Raw genomic sequence first — 14,564 nt, 5'->3', positions numbered from 1 at the left:
AAGACGAAAAACCCGCTAGACGAAAGGGTTTTCCGTTTTTTGAGGCGCTTCGCAAGACGAATTTCCCTATGGGCTTGCTTCGCAAGAAGAAAGCCCATAGGGAAATCTCCGGGGACCTCTTTTAAATGCTGGCGGTGGGGAGCAAAGCCTCCCCCCCCCTCCGGCCTTCAGAAGAGGTCCAGGAAGGCTGGCGGGGGCCGAAAGGCTTTGCTCCCCACCGCCAGCATTTTAAAAGCGGTCCGGGATAGCAGGGAAGCGCTTCCCGCTATCCCGGACGGCTTTTGAAGGCAGGGGGGGAGGAGCAAAGACTTTTGCCCCCCGCCGGCCTTCAGAAGAGGTCCTGGACCTCTTCTGAAGGCCGGCGGGGGGCAAAAGTCTTTGCTCCCCCCTGCCTGCCTGCCTTCCCGGGAGAGCGGAGAAACGCGCGTTTCTCCGCTTTCCCGGACGGCTTTTGAAGTCCGCTGTCCGGGGCGATCTTAAAATGCTGGTGGGCCTGCCAGCATTTTAAGATCGCCCCGGACAGCGGACTTCAAAAGCCGTCCGGGAAAGCGGAGAAACGCGCGTTTCTCCGCTCTCCCGGGAAGGCAGGCAGGTTTTTTTAAAATGCTGGCAGGTGGCAGCGAAGGCTTCTCTGCCGCCCACCAGCATTTTAAGATTGCCCTGGACAGCAGAGCAGTCCTCCGCTGTCCGGGGTTTTTTTAAAATGCTGGCAGGCGGCAGCGAAGGCTTCTCTGCCGCCCACCAGCATTTTAAGATCGCCCCGGACAGCGGAGCAGTCCTCCACTCTCCGGGGTTTTTTTTAAATGCTGGCAGGCGGCAGCGAAGGCTTCTCTGCCGCCCACCAGCATTTTAAGATCGCCCCGGACAGCGGAGAAGTCCTCCGCTGTCCCGGGGTTTTTTAAAATGCTGGGGGTGGGAAGAAAAGCCCTTGTCCCCCCCCCACCCCCAGCCTTCAGAAGGGGTCGGGGGACAGACTGTCCCTGGACCTGGTCTGAAGGCGGTTTCCATAGGAACGCATTGATTGATTTTCAATGCATTCCTACGGGAAACCGTGCTTCGCAAGACGAAAAACTCGCAAGACGAAAAAACTTGCGGAACGAATTAATTTCGTCTTGCGAGGCACCACTGTACAGACAAAAGTTCCATAGGTTATTGGTCAGCCGGCTTTCATTGCTCAAGCTATCATTTTAGCTTTTTTTTTATTGATTCAGTTTCTAAGACTAAAATCACTTAGCCTCCAAGTGACAAGGCTTGAGAGTGGCTCTATTTCATGGGACCAGGGAAGTCTCCTGCGGAAATAAGTACAGGATACTCCCAATTTAGCAGTTAATCTCTACCTGTTGGGGGAGTCTGCATGCCTAAAACATGCTCTCCAAGTGACCCAAGGTAAATCCCAGGAGCCCAAGCCACATTGGAGCATGCCCACTGAAATCACTTATAGCATGAATTCATTAACTCACTGCTGCCATACTCAGTGCTTGCACCCTCACGTCTGGACATCATTGATTTTAGATCATCTTGCAGCTTGGATTGCAACAGAGTGAAGCCTTCAGCATCTCTAACCTATTTAGAAATGAATATACAAAAATACAACGAAGTCTTAGCTTCATTAACAAGTCCCCTACAGCAACAATGGACGTATATATTCTGCTTTATGTTTTCCACAGGAATGAATAACAGTACCTTATTTTTCCGTGTATAACACACCCCTCCTGTATAACACGACCCCTATTTTGGGGGACTACAATTTTAGATAATGGGGGGAGATGGCCCAGTTGTTGAGCTTTTTTTGGGGTGGGATGCTTACAGTTATTGACGTATTTTGGAGGGGAAATGCCGAAAAACACTCACCTGACTGACAAACGCTACAAAAGACACATGCAGAAGAAGCAACAGTGTCTGCCGGCAAGCCAACATTTGCACACCCGACTGCAGCAGCATCAGCCAATCCACAGCAACACTTGCACCAGACTCCATTCTCCCACCCAATCGCAGCTGATAACCAATTGCCAGTCCCCATAAATCATTTTTAACATTCTTTTACAGTAAAAAAAAAACCCTCGTCTAATACACGGAAAAGTGTGCTAATTCTTTTAGGGTTACACCTCACAATACATTTTGTACATCTATTATATTAGTTATGAATACTGAATCATAAATATAAATTGCAGCTTATATTTTAAAAATATTACCAGCACTCAGGAATGAACAAATCCCACACTATTTAGTATTTTGAAGGAAAGCACTGATGTTTAAACAAACCCACAGCCCCTTCAAGGACACGACTGAGATAGGTGATCTCAGCATCAGTGTTGAGGGAACAGGTTTGCCCCCATTCTGGTGCCCACCAAAACACAGCTTTTGTTTTTTTCACTGTTTTACTACCAGATGACAAACCAGACCCAACAAATCCTATCACACTGAATTTTCCACTAAAAGGAGCCCCACGTATGTATAGGAGGCCATACGCACACTTGAACATACAAAAAAAGTTACTGAATTTGATATTAATTGCAGAATAAATCAATTTTAAAGTATGTTTGGTCACCATGGATTTGCAAATGATACCCTCCTGATGAGGAAGAAGCCCAGCCACTCAGACGTCTAGGGAAGGGTAATAGTGCAGAGCCCTGCCTTCAATGTGGTGGGGGAACTGGAAACATTCCTTTTTTAAATATAATTTTTATTAAGTTTCATAACAAACACAAAAATATGCAGAATATACAGAACTATACAGCACCCTTGTCCACATGGCCAAAAACAAAAATAACAAGAGCAAAAGAACAAAGTACATTCCCTGCCCAACTTCTCCTGTGTTTGGTTATCCAGGTTCTGCAGTCCTACCATAGGAAAATAAGCCTCCTTTTCTTAGTGTTTATTGTATCTATGCTTGAAGGTGGACAACATAGCAGAGATGGAAAAAATATGATGCTAGACAAGTCTGTTTGGGGGAGAAATGGGCCTGCATCATAAGGAAATACTAGGTCAGTAAGTTTCTCCAGCATCCCTGAGCACTCCGGGACTCTTAACAGATGGGAGAGAATCACTGGCCTTTCCTTGTGGGAAAATGCTGAGAGCAAGTTTCTTTCCCAAGTCATGCATAGTTTTAAATCACTAATATATCCTTGGCTTCCTTGGTCACTCAACCACTTAGAGCAGGCATCCCCAAACTGCAACTCCCATCATCCCTAGCTAACAGGACCAGTGGTCAGGGATGATGGGAATCATAGTTCCAAAACAGCTGGAGGGCTGAGTTTGGGGATGCCTGCCTTAGAGCAAGGAAGAGATTTAGCAAGCAGCAGTGAAATGTTTTATTTCCACGCCTTCCTGCTCTTCTACTCCTCCAGGGGAGTACCTTTCAGAAAGGTACTGACTGCTCATAGGAGACTTGGAGGAGAAAAGGCTCTGCGGACTCCTTCATCAGGCAGGAGACAAAAAGCAGAGCAGACACGACTACCTCCCAGAATTCAATGCTCTCCTGCCTCATCACTGGAGGAGATCATACCCAACCAGGGAATGGATTCCGATCAGCGCAAATGCTATTCACTCTCTTTTTTTTTTTTTTTGCTTGAGAGCAGGGGAGGGCCTTGACTTTGTTTTTGAGCTCCCACTGGTTTGGTCACTGTGGAAAACACAAAGCTGGATCAAATGAAGTGCTGGTTTGCTCTGTCAGGGATGCTCTTGTGACTCACATGCTCTCTCCACTACATCCCTCAATAAAGGTGTGGCTGGTCCTTTTTTGGTTCAAGTGCTGCATCCACCCAGGGGCCACACGTAAGTGGTGGCCAAAAGTGGGCGGTGCCACACACACACTCAACACGTGTGCACATACACAGACACATAGCAGACAGTACAGATCAGTTGAGGAGGGTGTGCTATGCCAATGCTAAGGCTGAGATTCAAAGAACCAGAGAACTAAAGAACAAGTGGTGGATAAAAAAAGCTCAAGAGATCTAGCACTTAACTGACACTCATGATGCACAGTGTTTCTTTAAAGCCACAAAGACCATCTATAGGCCAATAAACTATGGTATAAGCCCCCCACACTCAACAGATGGTACCACACTTGTAAAAGAAAAAGAAGCTATTACATTGCGCTGAAAAGAACATTACCAGCATCTCCTTAACTGCAACTGCCCCATAGCTGCTGAGGTCCTCTCACAAATTCCGCAAAAGCAAATTAGAGATGAGATTGCAGTATCTCCAAATCTGGGAGAGTTGTGTCTAGCTATTAACCGAATGAATAATAATAATAATAATAATAATTTATTATGCCCTGCCCATCTGGCTGAATTTCCCCAGCCAGAAGACCTGGTGGGATACTTGCTGAAGTTTTCAAAGTGGGCGGATTTGAACTTACATAACAACATCACAAGGTCATCGAAAAAATCTGGGAGAGAGGGGAGATCCTAGCAGACTTTAGGGATGCCAAAATTATCAACCTTTTTTAAAAAAGATGATAGAACAGATTATGGAAACTAGCAAGGCATCTCTTTATTAGCTGTGACTGGCAAAATTATTGCAACGATCTTAGTCTCCTAACCATAACCAAGGCTACACTTCCTGAATCCCAAAATGGTTTTCAACCCTCTAGGGTGACAGTGGACATGATTTTAACTGCTTGACAGCTTCTAGAAAAATGCAGAGAGCAAAACCAACCTCTGTATATGGTGTTTATTGACCTAAGGCCTTCCAGCACTGTAAATCGTGCCCTGTGGACTGTCCTGAAAACTGGCTGCCCAGATAAATTTGTGAACATCCTTCAGCTCCTCCCTGATAATATGACAGCATTTAGTAATAACAACAGAAGATCCGCTGAACTCAATAAAAGAGATACTGGAAGAACTGGAACAATTTGGTAATGTGGCCGGCTTCAAGTTAAATAAAAGAAAGACTAAAATAATGGTGAAGAATTTAGATTCGAAGGCAATCGAGGAATTACAACAACAAACTGAAATAGAAGTGGCCAAAAAGGTGAAATATCTAGGAATATGGATAACCCCGAAAAATATAGACCTATTTAAGAATAATTATGAGCAGGTATGGAAAGAGATAAAAAAGGACTTGGAGAGGTGGGGGAAGCTGAGATTGTCATTCTGGGGTAGGATAGCTTTAATTAAGATGAACGTTCTCCCGAGAATGTTATTTCTGTTCCAGAACTTACCGATAATCAAGGGTACTAAGATATTTAAAGAGTGGCAAAGAGGAATCTTGAAATATGTCTGGCAGGGCAAAAAAACAAGGATTAAGTTTAAATTGTTAACAGAAGCTAAAGAAAGAGGGGGATTTGCCCTGCCAGATCTGAAATTATATTACGAGGCATCGTGCCTCTGCTGGGTGAAAACGTGGATAAAATTGGAAAATAAGGAACTATTAGATCTGGAGGGGTTCGACAACAGAGCAGGATGGCATGCGTACTTATGGCAGGGGAAGAGGAAACACAAGGGTTTCGCAACACATATCTTTAAAGGCCCTCTAATGGAAGTTTGGGAGAGGAATAGATTTCTACTAGAACCTAAAGTACCACACTGGCTATCCCCATTGGAAGTTATGAGCGTGAAAAAAGTAAATATGAGAGGCGATTGGATAACTTATGAACAACTGTTAACAAAAGTAGGGGGGACATGGAAACTGAAACCATATGACCAGGTTAAAGAAAAAGTTTATGATTGGTTACACTATTTCCAAATAAACGAAATGTTTAGACAAGATGTTAAAGAGAGAGGATACGCGGATAAAGAATCTAAATTCCAGACTGAAATAATAAACAATGATTATAAAATCCTTTCTAAAACATATAATATGTTATTAGAGTATAACTTGATAGATGAGGAAGTGAAGTCGGTGATGATTCATTGGGCAAGGGACATCGGCCATAATATATACTATGAAGAATGGGAGAAACTCTGGAAAAAAAATCTTAAATTTACAGCATGCACAACGTTAAAAGAGAACCTTATGAAGATGTTTTACCGTTTGTATATAACACCTGCAAAATTAGCAAAAATATATAAAACTTGCAATAAATGCTGGAAATGCAGGGAAAAAGAGGGATCCTTCTTCCACATGTGGTGGGACTGCAGAAAGATCAAAGGTTTTTGGGAAAGTATATATAATGAAATGAAGAGTATATTAAGATACAACTTTGGGAAAAAGCCGGAGGCTTTTCTGTTAGGCCTAGCAGGAAGTGATATAAAGAACAATGACAGTAAATTCTTTCAATATGCAACAATGGCCGCAAGGGTCCTATTGGCCCAAAACTGGAAACAACAGAACATACCGACGCTTGAGGAATGGAGAGCAAAACTACTAGAATACGCGGAGATGGATAGACTGACGGGGAAAATTAGATATTTAAAAGACCAAAGGTTCATTGAGGATTGGGGGAAATTCGTGGAATATCTGGAAAATATAAGTGAAGGTCAGATAATGCTAGTTGGGTTTAAAAAAGCTCTGTGAAAAGGTTGGAATATTGTCTAAAGAGAAAAAGAAGGAAAGAGAAAATAATGTCAATATAAGCTAGGATTTGTGTGAATTTATTAAATTAGGTTATGGATGATTTGAGGGGAAGCTGAAGGAAGTCTTACAGAAAGAAATCTGTGATAACAAGGTGTAAATTGCTGTATTTTTTGTTTGTTATGATTCAAAAAACAATAAAAATTATGCAGAAAAAAATAATAATATGACAGCAAAATCGCAGATAACAATGGCTCTCAAAGTGAACCATTCACAGTGGGATCAGGTGTTAAATGGAGTTGTTTATTGCACCAACTCTATTCAATATTCTCATGGCCATGATCCTACACATTGTTGAAGTGAAACTCCCCACCAGGGTAGAAATCATATATCGAACAGATGGAAAGCTCTTTAATCTGAGTAGGCTGAAAACAGAGAGTAAGGTTACCATAACTTCCGTCATGGAGCTTCAATATGCTGATGACAACGTAGTGTGTGCACACTCAGAGGATGACCTCCGAACCATCCTAAATATCTTTGCAGAGGCTTATGAAAAGTTTGGCCTATCGCTCAATATCCAAAAAACCAAAGTGCTGCACCAACAAGCACAAAACAACCTCTCTGCAGCACCACAAATCCAACTCAATGGTGTAATGTTGGAAAGTGTCAATCACTTCTCCTACCTGTGAAGTTATATTTCCACAAGGGCCAATACTGATGCTGAAATCCAGCATTGCCTGAGCTCTGCGAGTGCAGCTTTCTCCTGATTGAAGTGCAGAGTGTTTGAGGACTGGGACATTCACAGGGAAACCAAAATGCTTGTTTACAAAGCTATACCTTACTGTATGCTTGTTAAACTTGAACCACTTATAAATGCCATCTCCAACTCCTTGAAAGATTCTATTAACCGTGTCTCTGAAATTTTTTACATATCACTTGGGAAGACAGGCAAACTAATGCCAGTCTACTGGAAGAAGCAAATATCACCAGTGTCGAAGCAATGATTCTTCAAAATCAACTTCATTAGACTGGTCATGTTGTGTGGATGCCAGATTATTGTCTTCCAAAGCAACTACTCTATTCCAAACTTAAAAATGGAAAGCGTAATGCTGGTGGCCAACAAAGGAGGTTTAAAGACTCTCTCAAGGCAAATCTAAAAAAATGTAGTATAAACAGCAACAATTGGGAAACACTGGTCTGCGAGCGCTCCAACTGGAGCCTTACCAAGATGTCATGGACTTTGAAGATACTTGAACTCAGGAAGAAAGGGAGAAACACGCTAAGAGGAAGGCACGTTTGGCAAATCCCTCACTATGATCAACTCAAGCCCGGAAACCAATGTCCCCACTGTGGAAGGACGTGGGGATCCAGAATTGGCCTCCACAGTCACTTATGGACTCACTGTTAAGACCATGTTCATGGAAGACAATCTTACTCAGCTACAAATGATCGCCAAGAAGAAGTTATCACCCCTTCTCTGCTCAAACACTCAATCTGATGATTGGAGGGAGTTGATTTGCGTCCTCCTCAGGGCACTGCACTCTGCCTACTCCTGCATTGTGTCTACTTCAGTTTTTCTCTTTGGTCACCAGGATTTGGTAGGATCTTGGAGGATCTAGATGAGACCTCTGAACTGCCACCATTACGCTAATGACTGAAAAAAGTGGTCATGTTAAAATACGATACTAAAATATTTCTCACAGTGGGTTAGATCTCTCTAAGAATAAGTCCAATCCATTGCTCACTTCAAAGCAACCACATTTACTTTTCAAAAAGCTAGTCACTTACATACAATTGATTATTAAAGGGCACTGCAACGTTGACCATAATTACCTTTACTTTACTGTCTGGAGTTCATGATGAAATGATCAAATCTGGCTACTATGACATGGTACCTATTATTCTTTACTCCTTTTGTTTCCATGGGAACGGCTGAGGGCACATGACTCAGCAATAAAATAATGTGTTTACAGAATAATCACTTACTGAAATATTTTCTTGCACACCATTGTAGTCAGTTGCTTCTGGGATTGCTGAGGCTGCAATGTGGAGACTGGAATGTTGAGACTGAAGGAGATATGCCGCCATTTCTTCACTGCCATTAGAATAGGAAACTGGGCACTCCAACAACCCTGTAATGTCTCCCTGTAGGACTGAGGAATCTGAGCACAGGCTTGCAGAGCCTCTGCTGTGCATACCATCAACTTCTGAAAAGGGTGTTAAAGGAAGACTTATTTGGAGTTCCATGCTGTTATTCTGTTTTCGCATCATCTCAGGTGAGTCCCATGAAGTCTTATCTATGACCCTGCTTTCAAAGTTTTCTGATATCTTTTGACTGAATTGTGTGCTTTGAAAAACATGATCAAGTTGCAACAATTGTTGAAAAACTGGTTGTGGATCTTGATGTTCTTTAACAGTATTTGTTATTTCTGCTCCTTGAACCAGAACCATTCCTTGAAGATGTGTATCCTGAATATTAAGATTTTTACTGGAAGACTTCAGATTAGTCACAGTAATATATTTTTCCTACAAAGAAACAGAAACATTTAATAACCTGAAATAACATGAAACCACTGAACCTTAAGGCTGAGACAAAACAGAGGGAGGGTGTTTCTCGCAAACATTTTTGCTGCTAATAAAAGTCCATCCTTTTCATCTACTGGGAGGCATGCTCTAAGTGGGTTTAAAATGTTTGCAGGAGAGTTGCATACCTCCCAACACACATCCCATTAGTGAACCCTTAGGTACTGGCAATAGCACTCCAAAGTGAGCCTCTTTGCAGCTTTGCTCAGCTGTTCCTTCTGCATTAGCTTTAGACAAGACTAATATTATATATTAAATTATTTGCCCTTCATCCAACTATCACAGGGTGGTTTCCAATATAAAACCTCAAAAATATATACCATAATAACAATCAAAAACAATAGTACCCCCCCCCCCCGTTAAAAAGGTCATAGATTGTTTAATTATTCAAAGCCCTGGGAGAAGAGCCACTGCAGAAAAGGCCCATTCTTGTGTTGCTGCCTTCCTGCCTGCTCACTTATTGAAAACAGGCTCTGAATGTTAACTGCTTACATTTCTGGGCAGCATGAGTGCACCCTGAAACAGCAGTGTTGGCGGCAAGGGCTGGACCGGTGGAGTGAACTCCCCCTGCCCCCAGCCCGTGCACGCCAGGTGGCAGCGGCACATGTTATGCCCCTGTTAATCAGTACCTTGCTATCCTTGCTTTTGCACACACAGGCAAGAAGAATATCTCCAATGGTATCTTTCTAATTTCCCCAGGTTTGCTGAAGGTTCTCCCATCTGATTTCCACTATTTCTCCCTCTTGGATGGTGGGCTCAGCCTGAATTATTACTGCTCACCAAAGACCTAGTTAGGAAGATGGGAACAGCCTGCTGCGGCATGGACTCCAATGTACCCTGGCTTGTGTGGTCAGCTAAGAGACCAGGAGGTCCTGCTTAAGAAGTGTCAGCCCTGCTCTTTAGGAGGACAAAACAGGACAACTGAAAATTGCTTATCTGGAGGAAACCAAGAATTTATTGATGGTGACACATTTGGACATCTCTTAACCAGACTCATTTTAATATCCTGATTATTAATTTCAACCATTATTTGGGTATTTGTAATATTATGGTTGGCACATACCATTTCATCTCTGTAGGAAAATTCCACTGATCCTGAGGGCTTGTTATTTGGTTCTCTCTCTTCTCCCCCTTCCTCAATTTCTTCAGAAGAGACGTAGGGAACGGGTTCTGGCACCAGCTCACCAAGTTTAAGTTTCTTATTATCATTATCTTGACCCTTTTCCCTGTAGGATTTCAACTGTGAGTGAAAAAAATCTTTCTCAGATCTCACTGTTTCCAGTTCTTCTGTCATTTTCTCAATCTGAGATTTGAGTTCTGCAGCAGCAGTTTGAAGTTCACTAATCTCCCTCTGATAAGTGGCCTCTTTGTCATGCAGTGTTTGTGCCAAGACATGTCGTTCATTTTCAAGCAGCACCACCTTTCCTCGTATGTTCTCTACTTCAACTACCAGCTCTATTTTCTGCTCTGACACTGCTTGGAACTGTTTTTCTGTCTCTGTAAGCTTTATTTCGCTGTCTCGCAGCTTATCTTTAAGTTCCTGAATGCAAGAAGCAGTCACAGTCATGTCACTTTCTTTTTGAGTTAAGCACATGTTCAGGAGCTTATGTTCTTCCTGTAATTCTTTATACTGTAGCTGTAAAGCGGCTAGCTCAGTGAAGTGCTGCCTAGAGGACTCTTGAACATTTTGTTCTAGGTTTTTTATCTCTGCTTGAAACTGACATTCTTTTTCTTCAAGCAGCTGTTGCCAGGTTTCTCTGTCTGCCAAAAGACTTTCTAGTTGTTCCAGAATCTGTTTCTGGCTGGAATTAAGTAACAGACAGCTGTCACCCTCATCTCTGCTCTCCAGATGATGTGGTGATCCTTTCTTCAATTTATTATGAAGGTTCTCCTCCTGCTCTACTAGAGCAACATTATTAAGACTGTCTGGGCTATCATGAATTTCATGAAGAGTCAATTCATTTTGAAGCTTCTCAATTACTTTGTGCAGCTGCTCTATTTCTTCTGTTTTATCCTTTAGCAATTGTTCCTTGTCATCATGAAGATGCTCTATAACAGACTTCAAGTCTTCAATTTCAAGTACCTGCGATGGAAATATAATAATTTCATAAAACTTTATCATTGATGATTCCATTTCCTTTTGAGCCTACGGCCTAGCTAAACTGAATAGGCCTGGGCCTGTCTATTTTTTTTACAGTACATAACTAGTACTGCACATAGTAAATGCCCATTCCAGAACACTGAAAAGGATAAACTGTTAGACTCTATGGTGGCCACTGTATGCATGAAAAGAGAATGGGAAAGGTACAGCAATTATCATTAATCTTGCATTATATAGACAGATGAAAGAGGCTATTGGGAGACATTTAATGAATAGGGAAATTAACCAAAGTCTTAATAAGGAAAGACACTTAAAATGGTTATATGTAATCACATGATATTATTACGATGGCTGATCTTAAGAACTAAATGAGTTTGATTGGTAACAATTGAACAAGTTGATATGCTTGAGATCCAATACCACCCAGAGATAGCCATCTTTCTTGGGCACAGTAAAGAAGAATAAATGTCAGAATAGAGATCCCTGAGTAGAACTAGCTCCACTGCTTCAATGTCCTGGAACTGTTGGGTTGCTTGCTTCACACCAGCCTTCTTTACTGGATTCTTGAAAATGGGAGACAGGAAACCTATGTGAGGGGGAACCTCAGATAACTCAAGGTGAAGTGCATGAAAGACCATCCCATGGCAGGGTGGCAGCAGAATTGATTGCAGAAGGAAAGAAGCAAATCTAGAAGCAGACTGCTGTTGCCCTTGTCCTCCACCTCATGACCAATTTCAGGAGGGACGTTGGACCAAAACTCTCTCTCCCTACCACCAGGTCTAGGAACCCAAAAGGACTGCGAAGGATGAAAGGAACTCTGTTTTGCTTTTTAATAGGCATTCTTATTTTTGGCTTAGATTATACTAGGATAGGACATCCTTCACAGCTTCATCACCTAATAGTTTGCCCCCAACACATAGCTCCATGACCAAATTGGAACAAGAAAGCACATCTGTCTCTCAGTGGTGAAACTAAAGAGAGTGGCGAACAAAGGAACTGGCTACCAGGGATCTAGAAGAGAACTGAACAACATATAATGCATCATCTGCCAATAAGGCTAGAGCCCAGGATACCCTGAGCAGGGTCTTCGTAAGTCTGTTGGTATCTTGAGTATAAAAAGATTGGTTCAGTATAGGAATTCATTAGAGCCCCACATACTTTCCAGTAACATGGAAAATAATGGGAGAATAAACTACACAGATATAAATAATGTGGGGTTGGGTGAGGATCAGATGAATAGCCATTATGTATTACTGGAGAGCATAAAAATGCCAAGAATTTGAGAGGAATTTATATTCAACACAAAATGGCCCAAGGAGCCTGTTGCAACTATACAACCATTTTCCAGCACCTGCAGTAATTGTATGAAACTCACAGCATTGAACTGGGAATTCAATGCAGCTAGCAAGTGCTATTGTCAGGGACTGGACTGAAAAGGAGGAGGAATGGTGGAGATAACCCCCCCTCTCCTGACGCTCCTAGAGCAGAGGAATTACAGCAGTGGTTTGACAAAGGTCACAGCACAGAGAGAGATGAACAGAAAAGTTGGGAGGTGTTGGGAGAAGAGAGACCAGAGCCAGAGCCAGGGGAGCCAACTGACACGTTATCACTGGAGAGTATTTGACCCCCCTTCTCCTAAAACTCTTCGTTCACTGAGGGTGCAAGAGCAGTTAGCCCTTGCAGAGACAATTAGCCCTTAGCAGCCACCATAAGGGGAAGTGCTGTTGCCAGGAAGGGAGGAGCTCAGTTGGAACAATGCCATTATGGGAGACTAACTGGATTTATTTGTCTCTCACCATGATGTTTGAATAAACTCATTACTAAGAACTCTCTTTGTTTTTTCCTGCTTCGAACTGCCGCCAGGGGAGGGATAAAATTTCCCGAGCCTGACAGCTATCCTGCAGCTTTCATTCAAAAACACTGTAAGATTTCAAATACCACAAAGGTTAAAGGGGGGGGGGGAGAGAGAAATCAGTAGAGGTAACTATTAATTTATAACCTACATTCTTAAAATAGGTTTTTGAACTTCTATTATAGTTTCAACCCAGAAACAGTCAATATGAGGATCAGGATTTTAAAAAATCAACTGGCCCTTTTATTATTCTCATTGCAACTTACATTTCTATTTTTTGATAAAAGTTCCTCTTGTGTTTCCAATTGTTCCATTAGTGTATGATCCAAGCTGTCTTCCCTAGGTACTCTGTGCCTGATTTCATCCAATTTGGATTGCAGTGTAGAAATCTGAATTAAATTATCATACTGTTGCTGCTGTAATGCTTCTTTATCCTGTAAATATAAACACAAAAATTATATATGTAAATAATAGTACCTTTAGACTATTTTGATTGCTAACATGTGCCAAAGCCTATTATAAATCAATGGCGAGATTAGTTTTTTATCATTTGAATTTACCACAGGCTGTCTTTGCTGTTCTGCAATCTCCATTTATATCACTGGCCCTGAAACAAAAAACGTTACTAATGTTCCAATTCATCCATGGTTTATTTGATGTTAAATCAAAGGAAGTCAAGTATCAGGACCTCTTCCCGTGCAAGCCATTTCTTCCAGAAGCCAGAGCAAAGCTGCCGCCGCCGCCTCTAGGACTATGAAGGACAGAGAGACAGTCTCCCTAAAACCAGTAAAGCAGGACTTCAGTGCACCCCTGCTATTTAGCAACAAGCAGATATTAGGGGCTAGGCACCACTGTACAGGCACAGCCGTGGCTTTGAAAAGTCACTGTGGCAGAGAGCAAAGCAAGGCCAGGGCTGGAAACTTTTGGCTGACCAAAATGTAAGTAGCTTTACAAACTCTTGTGGGTGGGTCTCACTTGTCACTTGTGTTCTCTGTAGATTTACTATCACGGGGAGCCGATCAGCGTCAACGTTCACGTGACAAACAACACCAACAAGACGGTGAAGAAGATTAAAATCTCAGGTGAGCATGGATGCCTCTCGGGGATCACTTACCTTGTGGGTGGGTCAAAGGAACAACCAGGCAAAGGAGAGGTGGCTTGAGTTTTTGGGGCTGCCCCCCGTGACTTGGTTCCAGCCCCAGTATACCTGAAGGAGCGTCTCCACCCCCATCATTCAGCCCAGACATGGAGATCCAGCTCCAAGGGCCTTCTGGCGGTTCCCTCACTGCAAGAAGTGAAGTTACAGGGAACCAGGCAGAGGGCCTTCTCGGTGGTGGCACCTGCCCTGTGGAACGCCCTCCCATCAGATGTCAAGGAAATAAACAACTATCTGTTTAGGGAAGCTTTTAATGTTTAATAGTCTATTGTATTTTAATATTCTCTTGGAAGCCGCCCAGAGTGGCTAGGGAAACCCAGCCAGATGGGCGGGGTATTATTAATAATAATAATAATAATACAGTGGTACCTTGAGTTACAAACGACTCAGGTTACAAATGCTTCGGGTTACAAACT

General features: G+C 42.5%; 1 protein-coding gene across 2 annotated transcripts in view; it reads right to left on the bottom strand.

Moving 5' to 3' along the window:
* Window positions 1-14,564, bottom strand: part of PCNT (pericentrin) — a 93,233-nt gene that overhangs the window by 27,813 nt on the left and 50,856 nt on the right. For both annotated transcript variants that reach the window (XR_014160971.1, XM_081879909.1), the window contains exons 23-26: window positions 13,259-13,426; window positions 10,103-11,122; window positions 8,443-8,982; window positions 1,461-1,563 (exon numbers count right to left, since the gene is read on the bottom strand). Coding sequence is in view for 1 of the 2 variants with exons in the window: in XM_081879909.1 (XP_081736035.1) it covers window positions 1,461-1,563; window positions 8,443-8,982; window positions 10,103-11,122; window positions 13,259-13,426 (1,831 nt within the window). In the remaining variant the exon portion in view is untranslated. The remainder of the gene's footprint in view (window positions 1-1,460; window positions 1,564-8,442; window positions 8,983-10,102; window positions 11,123-13,258; window positions 13,427-14,564) is intronic.

The sequence above is a fragment of the Podarcis erhardii genome (genome assembly GCF_964252035.2).
Source record: "Podarcis erhardii genome assembly, chromosome: 1".
NCBI lineage: Eukaryota > Metazoa > Chordata > Lepidosauria > Squamata > Lacertidae > Podarcis > Podarcis erhardii.
This window is presented reverse-complemented; position numbering and strand designations above follow the sequence as displayed.